The sequence below is a fragment of the Equus przewalskii genome, chromosome 2, assembly GCF_037783145.1.
Source record: "Equus przewalskii isolate Varuska chromosome 2, EquPr2, whole genome shotgun sequence".
In the NCBI taxonomy this organism is placed as follows: Eukaryota; Metazoa; Chordata; class Mammalia; order Perissodactyla; family Equidae; genus Equus; species Equus przewalskii.
In genome coordinates, this window is record NC_091832.1 from 112,901,142 (window position 1) to 112,928,517 (window position 27,376).

General features: G+C 38.2%; 1 protein-coding gene across 50 annotated transcripts in view; it reads right to left on the reverse strand.

The window, feature by feature from the left end:
* The window catches only part of ANK2 (ankyrin 2), a 619,163-nt gene that overhangs the window by 60,795 nt on the left and 530,992 nt on the right, over positions 1 to 27,376 (reverse strand). For 46 of the 50 annotated variants that reach the window (XM_070609318.1, XM_070609330.1, XM_070609320.1 and 43 more), the window contains 5 exons: positions 24,155 to 24,253; positions 23,170 to 23,268; positions 15,380 to 15,452; positions 6,752 to 6,896; positions 355 to 457 (listed from right to left, as the gene is read on the reverse strand). In XM_070609318.1, the coding sequence (XP_070465419.1) occupies positions 355 to 457; positions 6,752 to 6,896; positions 15,380 to 15,452; positions 23,170 to 23,268; positions 24,155 to 24,253 (519 nt within the window). Of the gene's footprint in view, positions 1 to 354; positions 458 to 6,751; positions 6,897 to 13,975; positions 14,030 to 15,379; positions 15,453 to 23,169; positions 23,269 to 24,154; positions 24,254 to 27,376 lie in introns of all 50 variants that reach the window. The other 4 variants (XM_070609316.1, XM_070609315.1, XM_070609313.1 and 1 more) reach the window with 1 other exon arrangement.

The following is a 27,376-nucleotide window of genomic DNA, read 5'->3' on the forward strand; positions in this document are numbered from 1 at the left end:
ATGTTTTTTAACTTGTACCACTCATCTTACACCTTGAAGGCATCCTACTTCGCTTTTTTCTTTATTAGGGACGTTATAAAGAAACAGATTTTTATATATAACATCCACAGAAGAATTCAGAATAACTGAAGAAAGAAGCAGTGTGTTACTTTAGAAAAACTTTGCTCATTTTAAAATCTACTGAACAGTTTTCAAGTTGTACGAAAACCCTCAAATCTCTTATCATAGTTTGTCAACAGAATTATGATAATCTTTTTTTTTTAGTGTAAAAATCTTTCTCTGGACATTTCCAGCATCAGGTAAGATTAAAAATCTCTCCAGAAAGCAGAAACGCGAAGGTAAAAAGTCACATACCTGGTGACTGGGGATCACAACCGTGTCGTCAATCATAGCACTGTCCCTCAGGTAGGAGGCATGGCTCAGGGTGTGAGACCTGTCGGAACTGAAGGATCGAAGGCTGGTAGGTTGGCAGGAGGCCATGGTCATATACCAACAGCAGGTAGGGTTGGGCGGATGAAATGAAGAGCAGAGCAGGAGAGTGAAAAAAGCGTGCTATTAGCTAACAGTGCAACTTCCAGGGGAACATAAATCACAACCGTGGGAGAAGAAAACACAGGTCTCTGTGTCGTCCTACCTCTCTGTCCAACAACTAAACTAACACACCTTTTGACTGGTTCCTACCACTCAATGGCAAGGACACAAGGGAATCCAGAAGTTAAAATTTGATACTCCTAATCTGATTCATTTTCTTCCCAGAAATGTCTGAAACCAGCAACTGTGGTTTACTTACTGCCAGTATAAGAAATTCACACTGGAAATAATTCCAGGATAGATTGCTTAAATCTGAGTTAAACGTTAATCCCCCTGAAACTAAGAAAAATATTAGGGGGAAAATAGTCTTCAGAGAGAACAAAATGAAAGCACAGGTTTCACTTTCACTCATTTTCCATTCTCTCCATGCTTCTTTCTCCTCCTCCCCAAGTGTGAATGACTGGATGTTGGTGCCTTCCCCTGGAAGCTACAGAGTGAAATGAACTGTGGCCAGATGCATGCTTCCTGCGGAAGTGGAGTTCCTCTTGTTTGTCTCTGGTGTCTCCAACAATGCTATTTCAAAGGACAGCACTGTTCCCTTTGCATGTCCTGTACGTGGTGAGTGAAGCACCAAAAGGTGCTGGCAATGAGATGCAAGAGCACAAGAAGCTGTTTCTAAGCACCAACCAAGAACACAGACACATCTGCCAGCACAAAAATAAACTGCCAGTGCACACTAACCAAAAACAAGGTTTGGCTTAAAAATGGGATTTAGGCCTTGACAATCAATGTTTTACATTTTTGATAAATCTGATTTCAAAGTTCTAAATTATATACTCAGATGGGTAAATGTGACATTTACAAAGATGAAATTTCATTCCTTCCTAATCAATTTGTACAATCAAATGACAAATAGGTTGATATCTTAAATAAACTATATTTTGTACACGTTAGTCCAAGAATTAAAGATCTGTATTCAAAATATTAGCCCAAAGCCCATAGGGGAAAATAAAGAACTCTGCAAGCTTTCACAACATTTATAGAGGCAAAGTTTGATTTACTTTAGCTAGTCAGTATTTGGCTAGTGAAGCATTGTAGAATTATGGACTAAATGTCAAGTTAGTGTATTTATTAGCAGGAACTATTTTCATCTTTCAAATATACCTAATTTTGTAAACCATATACTGTCATCTTTATGAGGTGTCAATATAGCCAACTTCAATGATCTTTGAGGAAACATCACTTGGTAGATAATTCATAGTAATTTAGCGCTTTCTCCCTCCTATTCTGTTGTAGGTTTTATGCCTAAAAACTAGACCCTGACTATTAGAGGGTAAGTGACATGAATCAACGGAGATGACTCTCTGATCCTATGTGTTTACACTATATAAATCTGGGTGTTGAAATGAAATCTACATATAATTTGGGAATTCGCTATTTCATGTTATACAGGCTTTTGGAGATGATAGAGGCTCCTGACAGGGCCAAGTCAGGAGCATCCTGGATCCCTTAGTAAACCCGTCCACAGGCATGTTAATCCTGGCCGTTGGAGCCAGCCTGTATTATGGCTGATTTTACAGTTGCACAGCTGGGTTTTGATGGTACACTTCATAAACAGGCTGTGGGCTGCTGTGACTAACCTCGGCCTGACCTTGAATTTGAGGATTAGAAATGGATTAAATTATTGGGGAAAAGGGTTTTTAATCTTAGCAAAAGCTTGCCTCAACTGAGGGACTGAACTATTTTTTTCCTGCTTTAAACCACAAAGAGAGTTAAGATTCACTTGTGTGTGTTTTGTACCAGGCAGCACTAGATTGCCAGCTCTTAAATTCTATTCTCCTTGATTTTGTTTTGAATTGGTCCACGGGAGGGAAAATAGTAGAAGGGTCAACCTCTGGAAATGATATGTCCATCTATGGGCTCAACCATCTTGCCCCATCAAGTTCTACTGGGCTGAGATTTGTTAATTACATAATCTCTATCCATGGCTTTAGAATTCAAAGATCCAGATTATAACATCACACATTTAAAGGTGCTAGATCTATAAGAATGAACAGTACAAAAGGAGCAAGAGGCATTGGGATACAAGACTAGAAATGCCTGCTCATAAAAGCAAGTGGGGACTCTGTCACCAGGTAGACCTTTAAATGTAGCACTGGGATAGCAGGCACACAGGTTTCAAAGGGAAATGGAAATTTAGCTTGGATGGGAACAAACCGAATGGTAAATAATGGTTCTTTAAATAAGACCTAGTGATGTGGTTGCCACCATTGTAAATGTCTAAACTTTGAAAGAAGGCAGCCGAGTCTCAATTTCCACTCTCAGGGAGATACCACAGGTGAGTGGATGTCTGTCTATTCTAGGAATTAGACTTGAAGGAGCTCATTTGGCTGCAAATATAAAGCCACATTTTGCAATCAATGCCTGAGTAATAAAGGTGGATTTTTGATCTCCATCTCCCTTTTCCCTGGGTCTATCTCTTAATTGGTTTTGAACCAAGAGGGCAGAAGGGCTTCGGTGTTATTTTTTTATCTTTCCTAAAGCACCAACAGAAAAGAAATACAGAGGAAGAAGAAGGAAAGAAAGAGACAAAGTGACTTACAACCACAAAAAGCAGATTAGGGGAGAGAAAGAAACATATTAGGATATGGAGACAGAGAGTAGGAAAAGTTGGAGAGACAAGGAGAATGAGTAAGTTGGAACCATGTGTCTAAATACCTCTGTCCTCTATGATTTTATTCTAGCTCACTGTTTACTGACTGCTAAAAGGCAAATTGGTTATTTCATCAATGCTTATAATTTCTAATTGCTCTTTTTTCTATGATGTCATACACTCTACTTAAATGAAATAAAGGTAGAATATCCCAGCAGCAAATTATTCTCTCTGAAGGAATAGTGAACGGCATAAAGGTGTGCAATAATTCAAGTCCTTGCATCAGAAATGTCCATCCTGATATAAAATATCACAAACACATTTAAGTACTTTACAATGGAGTTGCCATTTTTCAAATTAATTCAGAAGTCATTTAATTCAATAAATTTACAATAACACTGTCCATAGAAGTGTAAATTTTTACTTACAAATTTCAGCTAAGGGATGTGCCAAAAGTTTCATTATGGTCTTAAATTTATACTTTTTTCACTATGGTACAACTGCTTTATGGACACATAGGAGTTACTATCAAAGTCTGTAATTTCACTGGAAAGCATAATAATTACTATCTTAGTAACCTGTAATATTTAATAGACATTCAATTAATGGAGTTTTCAAACCCTACTGGACAAGTAAATATCCAAAATTTTCAATGTATTGACTTTGATACATGGAGAAGCATCTGTGGTTCGCTGTTATTTAGTGTTTTACATAGAATTTGGATAGCATTTTTAATTTGTAAGCAATAACAAAATAAAATGGACACAAAATCCAACTCATCAGAACTTGGTTGTGTTTTTATTCAATGTATCCTATATTGCCCCTACTTTTTTCCTTCTGCATCCATGTACATGTTAGGCATCAGAATCATTTCTCTATCATTCCCAACTATACATCAGCTAATTAGGTTCCTCATGGGGAAGCTTGCTAATGTTTTATCAACAACAAGGTGAAACTGTGACCATTAAGACAAAGTCATGCCTGGGGCATGTCACAGACTTTCATTTTAGTAATATATGCACCCTTTTAGCTCAAAAGCTATTTAATTTAATACATAAAAATCCTAATTTGAGAATAAATCCATAATTCTAGAATATGAGCACTCCCTGCCAACTCACACACATACACACACACACACACATTGAGCAGTGAGCAGAGAAATGTGGCTGCATCCAGGAAGGTCATGGTTTCATACTATATAATACCTACCTGGGCATGGTACTATTGAAAGCATACCAAATAAAGAAATAATGAGAAGGAAAAATGGTTACCGAAAATAGGTAACATATTGAAATGTCTAAGCAAAATAAATAAACAAAAAAACCATGAAAATGAAAGACTGCCTATAATTCTATCATGGAGATCACGAATATATCTAGTGTTCTAGAAACGCAAGTGTGGACCTGGAGAACCAACCATGTCTTCTTAGTTTCATACCCCCCGTGCTGACATGCTGATAAGTATTCGGTTCAAGTACAATCATCAGACCATAGAACCCTGCTTTATAGAAAGTATTATTCTAAATTCTTTCTCAACCTAAGTACTTTCAAAGAAGGAAAAAGGACCAAATCAAGCACTTATTCTTAAGAGAGACCACGCTGGAAATAAAGGCTTTTCGGCTGACAGTAATATGATTATTCATACATTATTATGAATTCATACAAAGCCACAAATATTTCATTTTAGTGAAATTTGAAGTCTTTTAAGAATCTCAGACTGTGAGGTCCAAATCTATCAGTGTGTCAAAACTCACCCCCTTCTTTCACCCACCTGAGCGGCTCTTCCTTCCGTACCCTGATCCCAAGAACCACCCTCCATCTAAGTCATTGAAGCCCAGGAGCCCAGCCAATCTTCTTCCTCTCCTTCACTCACCCTATGAAATCCAGTGCCAAATCTGGCCAGTTTTACCTTGCAGATATGCTCTCGATTTTTTCATTTCTCAAGTTGTCCCATGACTGCTACCACCAAGGCTGTAGTTCGAGTCTTCTCCTAACAACTTCAGCTAATATTAGCGCAATAATTTCTCAGACGGTGGCAACTGCCAGGATCAGCCCTTTGACAACTCTCCTCTCAAGTTCTTCCTCTAACTCACTGTCAGAGGGATCCATCCAAAATGCAAATATGATCCCACAGCAGTCATAGTTACCCTCCAGCAGCACTCACTAGTCTCTTTCTCACACACACCATGAACCTCTGCTCGTGATCTTATTAAGGCTTCAAACGCCCTCTCCGTCTTCCCTCACCATCGTTACTCATCATTCCATCTCAGTTTGGGCTCAACTTCTCCAGGAGCCTGAGCCTCAGGGTTCTAGCTGTACTCTGTGGGTACCACCAGCCTTGTGTCTCTCCCACCTCGATAGACTAAAAATTTAGCAATCATGTCTTAGTCATATTTGTAACTCCAGCATCTACCACAAAGCCAGCCTAAAAAGGTACTTATTACATGCATATTCAATTGTTTAAAAGAAAAACAAGGTAGGCGAGGGGGCACTGGTGCTCAATGAAAAATACCAAGAAAAGCTGGTTTTTGCTAATTACCCATTTAGAATTGACTACTCTTTTTGGGGGGGGGGGCAGGGGGGTTATTGGCCCTGAACTAACATCTGTTGACAATCTTCCTCTGTTTGCTTGAGGAACAAGCAAAAAGTGGGCTGCCAGAGTGGATGTGTGCACTTAACCATTACGCCACTGAGCCGGCCCTGAATTGACTACTCTTTAAAGTGTTTATTTCTTAGACTCCAAATAAGCTGGATACAGCTCAGAATAGAGCCAAGACTAAAACTCTAAATTTGAGATTATTGATTAGTGAAAGACGTGACACTATATGGACAACTACATGCTTAACCTAAATTAGCAGTCATACTTTTCATGAGGTACCATGGAATGTTCTTATTCAGCTTGCCTCAAAAAAATAACGCCAGTCCTGCTAGTTAGTAATAACCAAAAAATAACATGGATGTTTCGTTTCAGAATATTATAGAAACCTCCCCAGAGTTGTCGATAAAACCTGGGCTCCTGCAGATTTTTCTCAGATTGCCTTTATGTCCAGGCTCTTGTGCGATTCAGTTTTGATTCTTTTTCATGAAAAAGTCAGTTCCAACATAGCTTCCTTCTGAATTTTTCTTTTTAATCCCTCTTCACAGCATCCTTTTATTCACATACATTATGGCACTAACAAAAACCCCAAAGGGATTGGAAGTGTCTATAATTGCCACTTTATAAGACCGCCCATAAGGCAAAACTGTCCTTTTTATTTGCTTAGAGAACAATGTGGCAAATGATTAAAAACGTCATATTTAAAAGTAGAGAGCTCTTTATTTATCATGGCTCTGCTTCTTCCTAGTTGTTTGATTTTTATCGTTATTTAATCTCTCTAGGCCTCAGTTTCCCGTTCTTTAAAATGGGCACTTAAAGTTGTTAGAGATGCAGTAAGGTAACATGCCAAGTGCTGAGAGTAGTGAGGTACTTATGAAGTGTTAATAAATATGGCTACTTTTTTTATCATCATCATAAAAATGCGTTGCACCCACTTCCGGCTGGTAACAAACGTCAGTTTTGTGTGAATACCTGTCAGAGCGTCCTCCCTCTAAGCTGTACCGCAGGTAGTTCATGCCATCCAGGAACTGACTGCTGGGGAGAGAGTCGTCACCCAGTTCCTTCAGATCCTCAGGCCGAAGGTATTCTCCCCCGTCACCCGTCATTGTGTCATCACCTTGAAACAATCAGAGGAAGATGGAGAAAGAGTTGTTTGTTGGCTGTATTATCTGCTACAAAATGACTGATGGTGAAAAACATCAGCATCATAACACTGACGTCACTGAAACACTGCACGCTAGAAAACACAACACACGCAATTAAAAAGTGCTAAAACTTAGGAGAAACAATGTTTGACTAATTTTCCTATTGCTTATCAAGAAGAAATAATTACCTGAATTGTAATTCTTTCAATATCAGTCAATTTTCTTCACTCATTTCTTTACCATGATAGCTGGTTTATAGCTTATATTATTTAACTTAATTAGTATGACAGGCAGACTACTTGCTTCTATATGTAGTGTCAACAACTTTGTACCTAATGTCAAGCATCAACAGTCTCTTCATGTAATTGGCAATATTCTAAGAAATGTCTACCACTCTAAAACAAATAGGAGGAATGTTAAATGGAGTAATACGATTTATAAGATTAACAAAATATGCACATTAGGGCAAGAACACTGGAACAAAGTGAGCAGATTGTGACATTTTAATAAACAAACTGGAACTTAATTTTTAAACATTACAGAACATAAAAAGAATGTTTTCTTGGAAACTAGATGGCTCCCCAAAGGTGAAGTACATCGAAAAAAGTGAATTAGGTAACTAAGCAGTGGCAGGCAGAGATGACGAATGCTGTAGCTCACATCTGGAAGTCCAAATGGTAAGGGGACGTTCTCTGCCCTAGAACTGGAATAGCTCACTTTCAAAATAACAGATTTCAGGTAATTCAATAAATAATATCTTATTCACAGGCATGCCCTATATACCATTAGCATGCTGGAACGGAGGAATAACACAGCTGAGAGAAACTGTTTTTGATGACTTGTTAGGAGCGTTAACCACACACTGTAAGCCTGATAACCTCTATAAGGAGAAGCCCGAAGGAATGTGCTTCATTTCTATAAGGAAGGTAAATATCATGTATTTTAATCTCATTTGCTTACAATAATTCCTCTCAATCAACACTAATTTATTTACAAAGATACAGCCTGAGAGGGATACGTCTTAAACATTTCATTGCTTCCCTGTACATATGATGCTAAGAGCCTAGATATATATCAAAAGATTATTAGTGCTCTAAATTACTTAAAGCTAAAGGCAGAATGAACAAAAGACCATTCAGGAAACAGAGACGCAATTTACCCACCATTAGATTTTTGTCTCAAAATCAATGCATTTAATATTTCACAGTTATAGGGTCTCACGATTAAAATTAATTTTATAGTTCCTTCAGGGACATCATTAGATTTTTATTTAGTTTTGGCTGAATTAGGCTACAGAGAATAGCAATTACAAGTTGAGCCTTTAGAATTGGATAGACTTGGGTTCAAATTCTAATTCTGCTACTTACTTGCCAGTTAATCTTCCTGAGCCTCAGTTTCCACAACTGAAAAATGGGGATGATACTAATAATTGACCTTGCACTGATTACACGAATTAAATAACATAGAGAATGTGTAACAGAGTGCTGGAATTCCTAACTGCTAGCTATTATTTTTATTAATATAAAATGGTCAAAGTGTTGACACACCAACGAAACACGAGCTAAATTTCATTTACGCAAAAAATATTTTTTGAAAAAATGTATATATTAAAAAGAAATAAATATAATTTTACTCCACTGAAATATTTCATAAATCTAATACCGCTAATGAAAACATGAGTAAATTTTTTAAAATTAAGTTTGTTAAAGTGGTTCTCCCTGCCCTTGTGTACATTCTCTTCTTCAAAGTGTTCCCTCAGAAAGCAAGATACAACAACAATAGCATCCTATAGATACATAACAATATAGTCAAACACAAAATGCAGGGTGTTGGTCAACTTGAAAAACCAAAAAGGTTCAGAGGGGGGAGAGATCACTTTAGATGATATACTGGGTTGAGTAGTGTCCCCCCAAATTTCATGTCCACTCACGATGTGACCTTATTTGGAGATAGGGACTCCAATAATAAAGGTAAGGATATAATTAAGGTAAGGATTGAGATAAGAAAAATACTAAATAAATCCAATTATCATGTTTTTCTAAGAGACAGAGAAGGACACAGAGGAGAATGCCATGTGAAGGCAGAGGTTGGAGTGATGTATCTACAACCCAAGGAACACCAAGGATTGCTGACAGCCACTAGGAGCTGGAAGAGGCAAGAAAGGATTCTTGCCCAGAGCCAATAGAGGTTAGCATGGACCCACTTCTAACCTCCAGGACCGTGAGAGAATAAATTTAAGCCACCAAGGTTGTGGTAATTTGTTGTGGTAGCCCTAGGAAATTCCAGTGAAGCTGGAGAAGGAATCATTGAAGAAGGAATTGGAGCTGGTCATTTGTTTGGATGCAGTTTTAATGGGCAGAGATGATGGTATTTCAGGCAAGAGGCTGGTCTGTAAGGGGTCATGGAGAGCAGTAAAAATAGCGTGAATGAAAGAGTGCTATGCGATACTTATTTAGAGAACACTAAGTGGAATCGCTTGGCAATAGTAAATGTTCATGTTGGTGAGCAATGGCAGAAAGTGCGGGGAGAAAGCTGGTGTCTGAACATAGCAAGAAGATCAAGAAGCTCAGACAGTATAACATAGGCCTTGTAGTACTTATTTTTACTTTTGTTCCACCATTTCCACCTCTTGTTTAATTGGTATATCTTCACATAAGAGTGTTTGTAAGAGTCAAATGTTAGGATCCCCTTTGTTTATTTCTGGGAGAAAAAAATTCTAAGATCAATTCTAAGAATTGGTTTACCAAGACACAGGCACTATCTAGTTTGGATATAAGCCTAAATGATTTTCAGAAAAAAATACATGAGTTTTGTTAACAGTTGGGAAGACTAAGTCTATTCTAATTTATTAAAAAGTGAAGGGACTAGTTAAATGCAGGATCTGATATATAATATAAGCTATACTTCATGGATCCCTTGAGCAAGAGGCCAAAAAGATTATTTAAAACTCAAAAGTCTGCTTGAATATCCTCTTTCCCTATCCTCCACTGTCCTACCCCAACCCGCCCCCAACCTGCAAGAATTCAATGTAGCTGCTTTCTGGCATCAAATTCCTAATTCCACTCAGATTAGGGCATCCTGTCCCTCCTCAGAGTCAATTTGCTTTTGCCCTTCATCTTGCTTCTCCTAATCTGCCAGTTCCCATCACAGTCTCCTAGCAGCCAAGAGGGTCACAAGGAACAAACGTAACTCAAAATAAGCTTCAATTTCTTGGTTCTTAAAACTCCTTAATAAAATAGGGCCTACATTACAAGTTTTCTGTTTTATTCCTCTCAATTTCCCCTCTTGTCATCCCTCGGTAGAGAGAAGGTTTATAAGAGAGAAGGAAAGAGTGGAGAAAAAAGAAAGGAAGGAAGCCTCGCTGGAATGACTCTAAGGCTGAAGACAAGGCCAGTGTCGCAGCTGCATCTTGTAGAACACACAGATGAACCACCAGAACTCAGCCTTGCCCCTCTCGCGTATATGGAATCTTATTAGAAGACAGAAAGAAAGCAATCTGAAGAGCAAATTTTCATCACATGTATCAAATTTTGCAACTGGTGATGAGTCAAGGCACAATTTAAAAACCTCTGCTTACGCTGAGATCATGAGATAGGGGATGCCCGTATTTACAGTCTTCCTCATTTTCTGCATTTTGATGGTTTTGTGACAATGTTATCTAAGACAGCTGCTACATAAAAAATCCTCTCCTGGTTCAATGTTACTAAATGTGAAGTTCAGGGTTTCATAGACACCTGTGAGGGCCTTAGGTATAGACAGCCACGCTGCATAATGATATTTTGGTCAACAATGGACCACATATACAACGGTGCTCCCATAAGATTAGTACCATATAGCCTAGGTGTGTAGTAGGCTACACCATCTAGGTTTGTGTGACTACACTCTATGATGTTCCCAGAATGACGAAATCGCCTAACGATGCATTCCTCAGAATGTACCCCTGTTTTAAGCGATGTATGACTGTATCCTGGTGTCTTGATTACGTCTGAGAGAGAAATGGCCCAAAGAAGCAAAGTCCCTAAACGCTGGTATCAGGGGCCAGATCCCAACTCAATGTTAGATTTAGCTGGAAAGGCACATGTTTGGGTACTAATATTGCTGGTGCTACCGTAAAATTTCCCTCCCAGGGCACTTGTGTATAAAACATGCTATTCAGTAGTTCACATCAGCAGTGTGAGGTGGAAAACAGAAATGCCTGCAGAAATTACTAGAATATAAAATCAGTTTGGGGAAAAAATAAAATTGCCCAAGTTGGTCCATAACTAGGAAATTCTGCATACAGCTCAAAGTTTTAAATGTTTTTAATGTGCCCCCAAAATAAGACAATCATATCCTTGCCTCCCATCTTGGTAGGCGAGGTGATTTCTCCCAGTCCAAGGCTAGCCCACTCTTGCCTTTGGATCCTCTTCTTCTCCCATCTTCCTAGATACCTTGTCTGGTAGGCCCTTCATTTTCAACCTCCCCTCTCTGTCAGCCCTTTCTCTTCCACAGATAAAACATCCATCTTTCTGCCATCTTTGAAATACAATAACTTCTTCCCCCAACTCTTAGTCCTTCTTTATTTCACACTGACTCCTCTTCCTTTCATTGTCAAACCTACTAAACAGATGCTTGCTAATTTTACAAATTAACCAGTGGCCAAGAGGTGATTTCTTCTTTGGAAAACGACCCTCCTGAATTTCTCTGACACAAATCTCTCTTGACCTTCCCTCTATTTCTGGAGTCTTTCCTCCCAGTCTCCACTCTCCTTAAATGTTGATATTTCCCAAGTGACCTTTCTTCTTATTTGACATATTAGCACGTGTTTTTAAGACTTCAAGGACCACCGATATACTGACTATACACAAATCTGTATCCATCCCAGACCTCTCTCAAAAAACTCCCCATTTGTATTTTAATTGCCTCCTGGACTTCTCCACATCCTGGATTCAATTGCTTCGTGGATTTCTTATAATCATCTCAGATGTAGCATATCCAAAACAAGACTCATCTTCTTTTCCCACCTCACCCTCTGCCCATCTGCTTCTCTCTGCAAATTCCCTATATGAGCAAATAGTACAACCGCTGCCCTACCCAAGCCAATGAGGAAAGAGGGAGGAAGGAAGCTCTCCTTTAAAATACGATGTTGGATTAAGATTTTTAGCTCTTATTTGTTTGAGGTGAGTTCTATGAGACTTGGAAAGAATTCTGCACAACTCAGAGAGCTTGTGGAAGAATGGTTATACTCTAACATACGTTTTTTTTTGAGGAAGATTAGCCCTGAGCTAACATCTGCCACCAATCCTCCTCTTTTTGCTGAGGAAGACTGGCCCTGAGTTAACATCCATGCCCATCTTCCTCTCCTTTATATGTGGGATGCCTACCACAGCATGGCTTGCCAAGCGGTGCCATGTCCACACCCGGGATCTGAACCGGCGAACCCCGGGCCACCGAAGCAGAATGTGTGCACTTAACCTCTGCATCACTGGGCTGGCCCCTAACATACTTCCTTATATCAACTTACTTATTTGATGTAAAACAAATGAACAAAAGGCAAACCCTGTTTTCTTGCATCATAACAAACCTAAAAGGAACTTCCTTATTGTATCTTATACTTGGAACAACCCCTTCTCTGTCATTACCTATATATTCACTTAATAGAGTTCTGACTCCCAGGTTTTAGGACTTAACTTTTTTTTGTTGTATTCTCCAATTATTCCAATTCTGTGAAAAATCGTTCCTACTAACTGTATAGTGATGGTGTATTACTGGCTTTTTAAGTAAAGTTCATATTTTGATATCTGGAAACTACAAGATTCCTCAATGATAGTGGCACGTTTAGCTATGACCAGCCTCTGTAGGACACAGATCTCAAGAGCATGGGAATAAACCAAGATAAGCAAGTTAGCCTGAAAGGATATCTATACTTGGCTTCAATGCTATTTTGAGTATTGATACACACACTATCATTAAAATAGTAGACCTATAAAGAAAACAGGGATTGGCTAATACCTTCCAAACACATGCGGCTGCACTCTGTCCATATGAGTGACAGTAGTTTCCATGAAAACATTTTAATGGCACAAAACATTAAAGGGTTGGCAATGACAACCAGCCAAATCCCTTTATACTAATTCTTTGCACTAAAAAGTTGCTTCACAATATTCAAATATATCCTTTACATAAAAATTATTTAACTTGAATTTATTTCTGGGAAAAAAAATGTTAAGTTTTTGGCTATATCTAAAAATGGAAATTTTCTTCTCTCACCACAAAATTCTTGATCATTAGCCAGTATTCTTCTCAAATCAAGAGTTCTTATCACTAACAACTTTTAATATGTAACAGTTTTAATAAAAGTGTACAGAATGTTATAGATAGATCTTATATTATGCAACGGGCAGGTCCAAGAGGCTGTTTTATATAAATGGAATTTCTATAAACCCAGTAAATACTTTGAATGCATTAGCTATTGGAATCCTTTAACAATTATTTTGGAAATAAAAAATTATTTTTTAGTTAAATAATCACTATCTAATTTATCTGATTTATAAATTCAGATTTTCACGTAACAAGTTTGCTTAAAGTCATACCACATGTACATTGGAACCTACTTGCTAGATAGAATATTTTGTATTATCCATTTTCCCTATATGACAAAATTCTTTTTCATCATATAGGGAATAATTTTTAAATAATTTTTAAAGGTTACTTTATGTCTATTCCTAGCTACCTTAAAAAAATCACATTATAACTACTAATTTAATATATTTTTTTACCACACCTAAAATATACCTTCACCCAAGAATGATGTTAACTGCATTCATTTCAAGCTGTCATCAGATAATTTAATTGTGTTAATAGGTTTCATTAAGAGCATAAGCAATTCACGGCTTTAAGCTTCTAGGTTAATAGAATCCACACACTTAAATGCACACATACATATTTCCACCCACATTACACATGCTATTTCAAAAGAAACAGATTAGTATTAAGCAAGTTGCTTTTCCCCAGTTAAGAAAAACTAAAAGCAAACAAAAGTTCTCACTCCAACAATTTCCTCTAAAGGTACCTGAATCGCTAAGCACTTCCCCATCAATAAACTGGTCACCAAACTGTTTTAAAGCTGTTCGACATACAAGTGAAGATAAGAAAGATGAGCCCATGAAACAAAATGTAGTATGCACATATGAATGCTGAAACTAGCTGGCAAGTATTAGGATGGAACACAAAATTATTATAATAAATACTTGAAACTTCTGGCTTTGGCAATACCTTTTAATTTACTCAAAATCATACACTTGACCCAACATTTGTTCATTCTTGTCATAAGCTCTTTTAAAAGCTGAGATAATGCAACGCCTTTACCAACAGTTGATTTAACAAACTGGTTCCAAATAAGGACATCTCAGTGTAAAGTTTTTCCTTATGATTATATCTGGAAGAACCTAAAGAAATACCTTTACTAATTCTCCACAAAAGTAATTAGCATTGGGCCCAGTACCATCTTTTATGGCAATAATTTTTCAAATATATAGACTTAACTGAGAGCTGTACTATCGAAATTTGGTTGCATACTTTATGTGCTGCATTCATGATTTTTTAGCAGCAGATTTCTTTGGTCAAGAAGAGTCAACTACTGGATGGTAACTAGACTTATAGTGGTGATCATTTTGCAGTGTACAAAAATACCAAATCATTACGTTGTATACCTGAAACTAACATAACGTTAAATGTCAATTAAACCTCAAATAAAAAAAGAAAAGTCAACTACTCTAGTTGAAGTAGAGGTAGGGAGCCAGAAACCCTGCTAGGGGGACGTCTAACACAATGTTCCGTCTCCCTTGCCCCTCCCCCCAGGTCAGCCCCAGAGCAACAGGCTTCTCAGGACTTAGAAATCCACTCAATGCCTTAGAAAAGTTTTATCAATTCTAAAACTACAGGGGGCATATTTTCTGACTTAAAGAACCAAATTCTTATGTTGAATTTGTATGACTTACTGCCATGCTATTTTTAACTTTCTCTATGGCTCTTATCCTCTGGATGTAAAATATATTCTGTACATCTGAAGCAGTCAGAAAGCAGACATTTCTCAATATACCACAGATACTTTAAGGCACACTTTAGGGCATTTAATAAAAAATGTATTTAACATAATTAGAACATATATTATTAACAATCATATTATCAGGTAGAAATTTTAACACATGGCCAATCTCCAGTTTCTTCCCCTTTTCCCAGCCTTACTATTTAGTGAGACATTCAAGACAATACCGGTTGAAAACATTCTTGTTCAAATCCTCCCTCCCCCAAATGGCAAAAGTAGATCTATTGAAACAAAGGTGAAAAAGTGACTTTAAAGGTTAAGATGCTGTCATTCTCACCGACTGACCAGCCTAGTCACTGAAAAAAGAAAATGGCTTGCCCTTGTGTGAGACCACAGCAGATGTCACGGAAATTTGAATGAAAGTCTTACCTTCTTCATCAGAAACATCCAGAACCTCGGTCATCGTCTCAGGAACATTTAGCTTGTGTTTTTCAGTGATGGTCTGGAGAGAAAAAAATCATTAATGCCCAAGTTAAAAACAAAATCAAACAAAAGATCAAAAGAATCACAGAGGTAGTCCTCCTCTTTGCATCAGCAAGCCGCAGGGCCCTGAGCATCCCATCTCTTCCTCAAGTTTATTTTGGAAGCTTATTCTCTTTCAAGAACATTCATTTGTTCTCTCCGAAGATAAGTGATCATTTACTCCAGTAAAGTTGTACAAGCGAAAGTTCATTATTTTGAGTTCCCATTTGAAAAATAAATTCTTTAGCAAGGGCAAAAATAATTAGTCACACTGAGAAAGCAAATTATTTTCAGGGCTTCCCTAAAATGAACGAAGTAATGTCTCCAGAAAAAAGCTTTAAAAAGAAGCAATGAACATATGCAATTTATTAAAAACCAAGCCATTGGAGAAGTAGTTATAAACAATGTGAAAGACAAAAACTATTTGGGTGGAAAATGTAATGCATCTCTTCTGGGACAAGAGAATCAATCATCCTGACAGTGTTTCACTGGGCTGCAACTCGGGGTGTTGCTTATTTGCCTTCCGGGAGAGCACGGCAGAGTTGTCAAGTCACTGCTGTCCATTCCTGATATTCGACGTGAGGTTAAGGGACCGGGTTCTTGGAATCTGGCTGCCTGGGTGCAAGTCCTACCTTCAGCAGGTATTAGCTATGAGGCTTGGCAAGTCCCCTTGTTTCTCTATGCCTCAACTTCCTCAGCTGTAAAAGGGGGATAATACTACTACTTCATAAAATTGTTATGAAGATCAAATGAAATAATATATATAAGAGCTCTAAGAACAGTGCTTGGCATGTGTTAGTATTCAATAAATATTAGCTATTCTCCCTATTGTAATTCAATATTAAATTAATCTCAAAAATGAAGGGCCTCTGCGCTTTGTAGTTATTCAGCCACTCAAGAGACATTTTGAGTGCTTACTGCATGACAGGCATGATTTTAGACACCAGGGATACCACCGTGACAGAAAGATAAAAATCCAAATCTCATGACTTTAAATGTCACCCAAAAACAGTTGAGTCTCAATTCATATCTCTAGTTTCTGCACCGAAAATGTGTTAAGTGCATCTGCTGGCATTGTTAGGGGAACTTTAAAAAATGAATGTCTCAAAATAAGAGTAAAATCTTCAGCTAAAGCCACCGAAATACAACAAACACATTGTGTAGGTTTTTAGGCTTTGCCACACACATATTACAGACTTGTCTGAATGGCTGCAAGGACCCATCACTAATTTCTTTCTTTCCAAAAGCAGTAGAGAACTTCAAATATATTCACAGGGAAATTCAACTGATTAGTTTGAAAATATATACACATATACACGTATAATATCTGTGTGTTAAGAGGGACTCATTCAATCATAATGTGATATGCATTACTTTTCAGTGGCTCCCCATTTTCTTTAGGAAAAAAACAAAATAAACTGGTACAGAAGACCCCTGGTGACGCAGTAAGGAGAGCCAGGGTAACTTCACCTCTCACTCCACGCTACGACCATTTCACAGGTCATGCTTTCTCACGCCTCTGAGTTTTTCCATATATTCTTTCCTTTACTAGAAATATTCTTTCCCCTCTTTTCTTGGCTCATATCAGATGGAACTTCCTTGGAGAAACATTCCCTGATCCTCCCTGATGAAGTTATTTGTTTAACTGTGTTTATCTGCTGCTATGTACCCTACAGCTTGTGTATGCCACATCAAACACAACCGAATGTGTGAGTCATTAAAGAGTAAGATTGTTTCCACAGAACTCGAAACATAGTAGGTGCTTCTCAAATATATATCGAATAAATCAATGAGATAAAATTATGCAAAATTCACATAATGACTAAACAGATTTTCTTTTGGGTACTAGCACACTGAAGGAATAGGAAGAAAAATAGGACAAAGCCAAGAAAGTCACATGTTACCCAGACTAAGGCACTGTTGAAGACCAGAGTAATAAATTCAGCTCCCCTACATGTTATTTATGGTGTTTAAATAATTCCATAATGTCTTATTCACCAAAAACAAACTAGGAAAGACAAAAGCATCCACCCAAAGTTCTGGAGAATAATAGGCAGTCAATAAATATTTGTTGAATGAATAAACTTAAAAAGACAATTACAATACACCACTTTATTATTTTAATATTAATCTATAAATTTAACACAGATAAATTGCAACCTATGTTCTATATCAAAGGTTCTCAACTCAAACTGCATATTAAAATTATTAGAGGAATTTAAAAAATATTCTTGCTTGGGTCCCATCACAGACCAATTAAATCAGCATCCCTGAGGACAAAGCCCAGCGATGGGTATTTTGATTTTTTAATTTTTTATATTTTTTTGCTGAGGAAGATTAGCCATGAGCTAACATCTGTGCTAATCTTCCTCTATTTTATATGTGGGATACTGCCACAGCATGGCTCATGAGTGGTGTAGGTCTGTGCCTGGGATGTGAACCTGTGAACCTGAGCTGCCAAAGCAGAGTGCGTTGAACTTAACCACTATGCCATGGTGCCAGCCCCAAGAGGTATTTTTAAAAAGTTCCTCAGGTGGGTGTATTGTGTAGCTCAATTTGCAAATCATTTCCCTGGATTACGAAAGTGCATAAATCATAGAAAAGTGATTTGCATTTAAAATATAGGATAGAGACAGTGACATCCTATTAAACAATGACATCCTATTAAACTTTGACTTTTAAAATAAGTATCTAAGTGTAAATAAAATGACTTAAAAATGCAAAAGGATATCTACAAGAAAATCCATTTCTACCAGAAAATCCATTTTTGTAGAATTGTTCCAGAGCATCTGCCCTCCACAGGAAACATTTCCACAAGAGGATGCTCCTCCAATTGAAAATAATTGATGGAAATACTTTTTAAATGATTAAGTTATATTGCCTGACATTCTTAGTTTTTTATTTTCAAAGGCTAACAATGGGACTATATTTTCTTTGAACTTGTGAGAGTGGAAATAACTGCCTTAGTTTGGTCTCTGAATACTATCAAAGTTATTATCAGCAACTATAGGTGGCAACAGGAAAAGTAACACACAGTTATCATATTGGTCATGGACATTTTCTGTGTAGATATTAAAAATGCCCTCTATATGCAATGTAGTAAATATAGCATGCATTTGTACATGACGTCATGCTTGACCTTTAGAAGGCCATCGATAAATATTTGTTGAATGGACAACAAATAGGTCTTCCTACACATTAGTAATGTTACAAGAAATGAATATACGTTTTCCTTTTAAATAAAGTATCTTTTGAAAACTTGATTATCAGAAGATAAATATGGTTTTATGCAACTCCATCTGAATAGTATACAGAAAATAAGGATATAATTAAACGATCATGGGCATCTCCCTCTGCTATAGAATCTAAGATTCTGTGGTCAAGATTAGAAACTACTTTAAAAGTTAAAATGAGTCCTGCACCATGCACAAGTTTAACAGGATATAATTAAATCATATAATACAAACAAACAAATAGGATAAGCTAGATGGAAGAGTTAATAACGGGTTTTTAATATTTATCACAATGTGGGAAAGATGTAGAAAAAAAAGCATCCTTTAACATGCTGTTCTACAAATCATGGACAATATCTGGTCTGTTCTATGCAAAAGTAAAAGTCTGCTTTACTGACCTTTACTGAGGAATGGTTTACATCCCCTTGGTCAACCACTTCCTTTGTACCACATCCTCATCAAGCCACCAAAGCATGATGAGTGATCCTGGCTACTATGCCACCTTCTAATGCCCACACACGTTGGCTCCCATTGGTGGAGTGACAGGCCAAACTTGGTTTTGTACCCAAACCTATTTATACCAAGTGTACATGTTAATATAATTTTTGTAATAAATAGTATATAAATAGTATTTTTCTATAAAAACTAAGGTAAATGGTTTGGAAATTCTCAACAAAGGTGGGTCACCAAAAATAACTGCTACTCAATTAGGTGTGTTCAGACAATGATAACAGATTGGAAAAAAATGTGCCAAAAGTTTAAAAAGGTTTTGCACTCAGTATAGTGTCTCTTTAAGATAATACACAGAATATTATATAGATATGGATGTTATAAAATACATACACACACACAATATAGTATGTATTACTAATGTTCTTTATGCAAGAATGACAAATTAGCCTTCTGGTCAATGGACCTATGTTCAAAGAAAAGATCTTGACTCCACCTCAAAATGTGTCAAATGACTTTATGTGTATTTATTGCATTGCCATTTTAGGATTCCCATTTTAACTGACTTAAGGCATCAGATAAGATTTAGGACTTTGAATATTTACATTTTCTTAACTGCTTGTCAAAAAATTCCCCAATGGTTTAAATGATACTATAAATATAATATTTTTATTTTAGTAGTTTATTTGGTAATTTATGCTCTATATATCAATGATTATACACAACATGAAACATGATCACTTTAAAATTATGCAAATCATAGAAATAATTGATGATAGCTGATCAATAAGTAGAGGGATGAGTCATATCTCAGAGTTCTTCCAAACTGTATTAGGAGATTGAGCTTGTTGGCTTCTGCTGCCACAAATGTGTTCCTATCCCTTTGATGTCCATTCCAGCAAGTATACAATGACCGTAAGCCCAGGGGAAGGCTCACAGTCTCAGAGCCCCTGCTGGGTCTTTCAAAGTCGTCGGAAAGGCAGAGGTTAAGGAAACAAACCACAATTCCAAACTGTCTCAGAAATTTCTGTGGCAGTGACTTTTCCTTTACAAACCGCTGCCCGACCCTTCTCTCTACACAATGACTTTATTCATACTTTGAGAGAAAGAACTCTGGACGGAGCAAGAGCAAAGGAAACTTTCTCTGATGAAAGAGAACTCACTTGGCTGCCCAAATGGCACATTGTATGAAGCCAAGGATGTGAAATTCACGTTAGTTGTGCAGCTGTAGTTCAACGACTACACTGAAATGATAATAACATTAAATTTAATTTTACTAATTTTACATAATTATTAAATGGTCTTGTGCTACTTGCTTATCACCAGCAACTAGTTCCAAATTATTTTTAGTGAATCTGCAGACTTTAGAAAACGAAATTGAATAGGATGCTTTCATGAAAATCAATAAAGAACATTATCTAAGTGGAGTTTTTTTTAAGTTGAAAATTAGGTGAAAACATTTCTTTCACATGATTCCAGTTAAGCTGCTTGTAGCAAAGCCAAGAGCAGTTATGTCAGAGTGGTTAAGAACACGGACTTTGGGATCTGACAAGCTAGCTTTGAATGCTGGATCGGCCCTTCATGTCTGGCATATCTGTAATTACTAAATATTAATTATTGTTTTTAATATCCTTAATAACACCATTATGTGTGGGGAAAAAAAATAAAAATCTCTTCCCAGAGAGAGGAACTACAAAGTAAGAAGACTCACATAACAGACAGGAATAAGTTCCTATTTCCAATTCTTAACCCCAAATTCTGTTTCACAAAACGATAAAACTCATAATTCTAAGGAAAGGATCCAATCCTAAGAGAGGCAGAAAGTAAAGATAGGGCAGCACCAAAACATGTAACCAACAAATAAATAAGACCACCCATTTAGATAAAGGGGTGTTTGTTTAGTTAATATGGGCAATGATTTCTTATTACCCCTACTGAACGCAGGCATGCTACTATGTTCATATTTGTTTGTTGGCTTTTCACCTAGAAACTTGATTTCTAAGTAGAGTGGTTTTTGTTGGAGTCAGCTCAGCTAGACAGCGTAGAGAACAAGGTACCAGAAAAGCAAAAATCTCGCAGAGAGTTCTCAGAGGAGGTTTTGAATCCCCCTAGAGGTAGATGTGGTGGACATAGGACCACATGCCTCATTTCTGAACTTGTTTAGCAATAGTATTTAAAAAGCCAATTGCTCCTCTTTCAAAATATAGATCTGTATAGTTAAAGTCATTCACTTTAAGTAACAGCTGTGAGCCTGAGATCTCTTTGAAACTGGATGTGTAAGTTCTATAGTTTTGTTGATGTTAAAAGAATTTATTTTCGTACCAAACGTCAGTCTTATTCTCCACTCCCACTACATGTAAGTTGCTGGCGGGGAGGAGTACTGTTCTTCAGCAGTCAGCACAGAATCCAGCACGTATTTTACATCTAGTAAATACTGAAGGAATGAATTAGTTAATGAAATGAATGGAAGAAAAGTGGGTCAAGGTGGCAAAAAAGATGCAAGCTTGCCATCTGGTGGTAACTTGATAAAAATGTACAAACATGATTACCAGAGAATGGACAAGGTTACAAAGTTGACAGAAGACATGACTTTTAAAAACAGATGTGCTTGGCCACTAACGGCTTCACTTATCTGCGACGTACACATTCTTTCAAAGACACCACATTAGAGACATATATGTATAGATCCCTAATATGAAGATTTTCCTGGTATAAGAAATCATAGAGTAAGAAAAAGCCATTGATTCAGCCGTACCAAGTGACTCAGAAGTATAGTGCGAGGTAGTGACAAGACTTGTTTTTTTCCTGTATAATTTATTAAAGCTATACTTTAAAAACATTTTGGTGCGCTGGCCAAAGGTTCTGAAGAAAACAACCAGTGCTGTTCTCTCCCATCTAAATTCAGTCTGTGTCCTGCAGTTCATTAATAAATCATACTCCACTCTATTTAAAACTTCACATCAAACCAACTGTCTTGCATTTACCTCAATGTATGTCAACAGGGATTTGCTGTCAGCCTGAAGAATGAAATTTGTCTCTTTTTCCTCACATCTACCAAAAGAACTGAGTGTTCTAAAACTCTATGTGCATCATTCCCAGCATGGGGCATTTACTAGAACCTCATTCAGAATTGATTTGTTGATTTATGATCTTATTGTCTCTAAAGAACATCTAATGTTCTACTGTTGCTCCACTTTCCTACTTTACAAAGGGAAATTAAACAGCTGTTGTCCTTAGAGTTCAAGCTTAACGGGAAAAGTTAATGAACGCATAAATGCAAAGAGATGGCATTTCCACTGGAAGTCTCCCTCTCATGAGGCCTCTTTCAAGCTTTGCTCCAACTGAGTGGCAAGAGCATTAGCACTCATTATTATCACTTCTAGAGTTTCTCTGGCAAAGGCCAATGATGATCACTGTTCTCTCCTACAGAATCAGCATCGTATTCAAAACAGCAAAAAATTTAAAAAATTAAATATGTACTGTCATGATATAGAGTTTACCTACTAAACACATTCAGTTTTCTTTTTGAATAAAAAATAATAATCAGAACTAAGAAGAAAGTAAGGATGACCTGATCTCACGGGGACCCATCTGACCCCGTGTGAGCATAGCGTTCGGAGGTCAGGGTCTTTCCAGGGGCTGCCTGAGCTCCTGGTTAAGGTGAGAAGTTTGCTGTGGAGTGTTCCTACCCGCCAGCAGCAAGTGTCACACCCAACCACAGCAACAGCGCAGAGGAGCCAGAAAAAAAGAAGCCAGTCACAGAAAAAGGAACCAAGCATTATAAAATTTCACTCATACATTTTATATGGATTTATGTTGACTAAAGGAAGCTAAACCCCTGCATTAGTTGTGTGAATGCATTTACATCTGCATACCTCTATGCATGTTCTACAACATATTCACCAAAAGAAGTTCAAAACTAAAAGCTCAAAACATTTTGTAAGTGAAAAACTATGTGGCTTGAAAACCCACACACTGGAGCCGAAGCTGAGCAGAGCAGTCCCTCTTACTCACCGTGGTGGTGGTGGTGACCTCCTCCGTCACAACCTTCAGGGTGTCGACCACGGAGATGTAGCCCAGCCGCTTAGCAATCGCCAAGGCCGTGTTGCCATTCTGAAGAGAGTGAACGAGAGAAAGAGTGAGAACTGAGAGGGAGGACGGCGATGGGAGCCAATGAGCTCACCCGCGGCTCTGCATGAGCCAGCATTTCCTTCCAAAACAAGGCACAGCTTAGGAAAATCACTAGTTTTTACCATTACATCTGAATCGTCTTTGTAACTTCTCTAGACTAGAGCCCAGGTCACCATGGTAACACAACAAGCTGCATCTGCCTGCGCTTTCCAATAAGAAGCACTTGACGCTTTAACCCCGAGGTTGTCAAATAGCTCTACCAATACTGTATTCTGCTTAGGAAAGTACCTCTTGCACAGAGGATGGTGCCTCCAAAAACGATTAGCGAGCACCAAGAACGCGGATTCCTCAGCACAGGCCGAGCCATCTGCTGCAGGTAAGATGTCACCACAGGGGACACAGTAACATCTCTAACTACAGCTGTGCAGAGGCTCACTGTGCAGGGAAATAACACAAGCCAGCAATTCAGGCTCCCGCCCAGGCCACTCGGCATGCCGGTTTGTTTAATTGCACCGCTTAGTTTACATTTCAATGGCTCCACATCCCCAAGAGCTTTGTCTAAGCCTCGGAAACTGTGCGCCCTTAAGAAGGCCGGGCGGAGGGGTGGCCTTGCGCTCACATCTGAGAGCCAGCTGTAGTCAGAGCACGTTCCAGCGGCCGGAGTGCGGGGCCCCGCTCTCCCAAGAGACAACTGAGTCAGGCCGTACTCCCTCCCTGGCCAAGCACTCCCAGCAAGTCCTGCTGATTTCTGGAAAGGCCTTCCAGAAAGCCCGGGCTTTCCAGAGTGCGGGGGCGTACTTAAGGGGGCCGTATCTGAACTCAGCTCAGACAACGGGCGGCGTGGGCAGGGGCAGCCACGCCCCCTTACCGCGGTGGTGGCGTTGGGCTTGGCCCCGTGCTGCAGCAGGACATTGATGATGTGCGTGTGGCCCTGCTGGGCGGCCTGGTGCAAAGGCGTGTAGCCGTTCTGTCGATGACGGTGGCGGTGGACCGGGTGGAGATTTGCAGAAGGAGAAGGAAAATTAGGTTAGCCTTCGTTTGGAATTTCTTAAATCTTATTTACAACCAAATGGTCACGGATGCCTGTTTATCTGGAGCGCAGTCTCAGCAGCAGCCCGACACTCCCTCACACCTTATGGTGAGCTAAACAGAAAGAGACCAGCTTAGGAAAGAGCAAGACCGACAGATGCCACATTCTAACTGTTTGGTGTTTTCACCAATTAGCATTAAAAATGGGTATGCTGAGAGAAGATTTATAATGAGAAACAGTGTTATCAGAGTGAATTCTTCCCTGGGAAAGAGAAAGAGTAAAATGCGTTTAACTGAAAGCTGCAGAGGATCATAACACTGCTTGCTAGTCACGACCTCCCTGATAATCTTTGGGCTGGCTTTAGGGATGCTAAGTCAATGAAAGCAAACCTCAATCTTACATTCCTTTGAGAGCACAGCTTTGGCCAAAGAAGAGCACACTTAGAGAAAAGAAGGTTTCACTGGAAGCTGAGTGGTCCACTTTCAATTAAAAAGTCTTTAAAAATTAGGTTCTTTTTAACATTCTGGTCTAAACTTCCACTCAGATGAAACCCTGTAATCCATGCTTTGTGAGGCATTGCTGTCAAGGTTAGTGTGAAGCCAACCTTGCCCAGCACTCTAGTGGGGGGTCGGCATGGCACAGGTGGTTTGCATAATTACGTTAATTAATCAAGCTGCCCTGGAATCCTTGCAGGCACAACAAAATGTTAATAGCGACCATTTACTGAGCACTCGTTCTGTGCCAGGTACTGGACCTTATATTTATTGTCTCTCTTAATCTTTATTATCATTGTGAAAATGAGCGTGCTTGGGACATGGTAGGTGTTTCGTGAATAATGGGTGACTGAGTGAATGAACAAATGAGTTAATAAATGAATATTTTTCTCCCCATTTCAGAGATGAAACTGAAAATAACAGTTATATAATTTCTTCACAATCATTCTAGGTTCAGATCCTACGTACAAGATTATGATAGCCAATGGCTATCAGACTACTTTTTTATTATCTACCTGCCTCAGCCCTGATAAAAGCGTATGGATACATTTCAGACCCAATTGTCCTGGGCTGTAAGTTCTGGGTCACCCGTGCATACCTTAAACTTGTAAGAGTATGCATCCCTTTCATCTAGTGTCACTGCCACCTCGTGACCAACATGTCGACTTGCTTCTCCTGTCTACACGAAGCCTCTGTGCAAGGTGTCCAGGATTCCCTCTACGCTTTCACTGCAGCCCTTCAGTCCATGGGGATGCACCCATGTGTGTGAAAGTCTGTCAGTCCGAGTGTCCCTCGGTCTGGAACATCATCAGCTCTGCACGTCTGCTATACTCTACATCCCTACAACGGAACGACCCCAGAAAACCTGGACATAAAAATCTGAGAAATTTAGAGCTATCACAGGACTCTGCTCTCAAATCAGGTAATCCATGGACATTTGAGAAGCATAAAGTAAGTGATATTTCCTCTCCTAAAAATTCTCCCTTTCCACTGTGTTTACACATATTCTACCAACCAAACTTAATTCACCTCTTCAGTACCAGCCAAGTTAGTTCATTCAGCAAACATTTACTACCCACGGGCTATGTGCTAAATAAGAGGCGCTGTGCTCACATAAATTAATGATGCCATAGTCCCTTTCTTGCCCTCAATAGCCCACATTATACTGAGTCCTCAATGGACACTGTGGCCGGGAAGATGCCCCCCAGGCCTGATTTCATCTGACTTTTACCTGAAGCCTCGGGTGCGTGAGTGTATCTGTAGGGAAGTGGGGAGCAACTCAGAAGCTTTTACGTGACTATTCGGTTGAAGCTTAATCTTCCATCTTAGCCCCACCCTGCTAGGAACTGTAGACTCAGTTCTACAGAGTACTAGCCTCTCCCTAAACCCCTCTAACCCTCAATTTTCTCATTTATAAAATGGAAATGGCCAAGATTTCAAGTTTGGTGAAGGATCAAATATGTTGTCTGTGAAATATTTCTTTAATTTATCTAAAGTTATATGAAAATGCTAACATTATTTTTCTTTCTCATTGAAGAGCTCTATGATCTTTGTAGCATATTTTATAAAGAAAATTTTCCTTTTATATGCTGAAGTTCTAAACACTCTTTGCAAATTAATCATATAATTAACAAAATCTGGCTTGCCTCAAGCTGATGTTACAGGGTTTCATTCTAATTTTAAGCAATAGTCCCATAAAACAAGTTCACTTTTCCAAATTTTTAGACCAAGTCATGAATGTTTGAGGACCAAAGGCAACACATATGTTTACATTTTCATAGCAACCAAACAATTTTTCCGTAACTATGGTTACACATGAGATGTGATGAAGAAAACACAATTCCTTCTCCAAAGATGTCATTCTCTGTGAAAAAATTCTTGTGTTTATTAAAAGAACATTCTTTGAGGTATGTATCTATCCACTCCCCTGAAGATATATCAAAAGATATATTTACTTCCAAAAGCAAGTAAAATCTACATAGTTTACTTTAAAAAAAACTTGAAAGTTAAAATGAAATTTTTCTCTCAACCAAATGTCCATTTGAATGCAGACCACACCCCAGGGAGGCAAGTGATGTTATCTAGACAGTACGTTTGGCTTCTAAATATTATAACCATTTCAACAATCCAACACTTAAAAACATATGATAAACGTTTGCAAGTTCTGCCAAAGTCTCACTTATGCCTTGCAGGAGAATCCCTGGATTCCAATAAGAAGGTCTTGTCTGCAGTGCTTATGTGTGAGCTGAGTCAGCAAAAATGGTGCTAGGTGCTACCACCTGAGAATTCACATTTGAGAGTGTAAATAAGTCTCAAAGTGCAATTTCATGAGAACTCAAGAAGTCAGAAGCTAGGCAGCAGCTACTCTTGCTAGAGTCGGATTACAAGCTTTGAATCTCAAATGTTAATAGTATTATTTATAATTTTGAAAATAACTTTATTTTTAATTCACTTATAAATATGCTTATATAGAGACATGATTTTGTTTCGACTTCTAAAGGATATAAAAAAACTGACTCTTCCTAAACTTCATATGTTTCTAATTAGTAGCATCTTGAGTGACAAC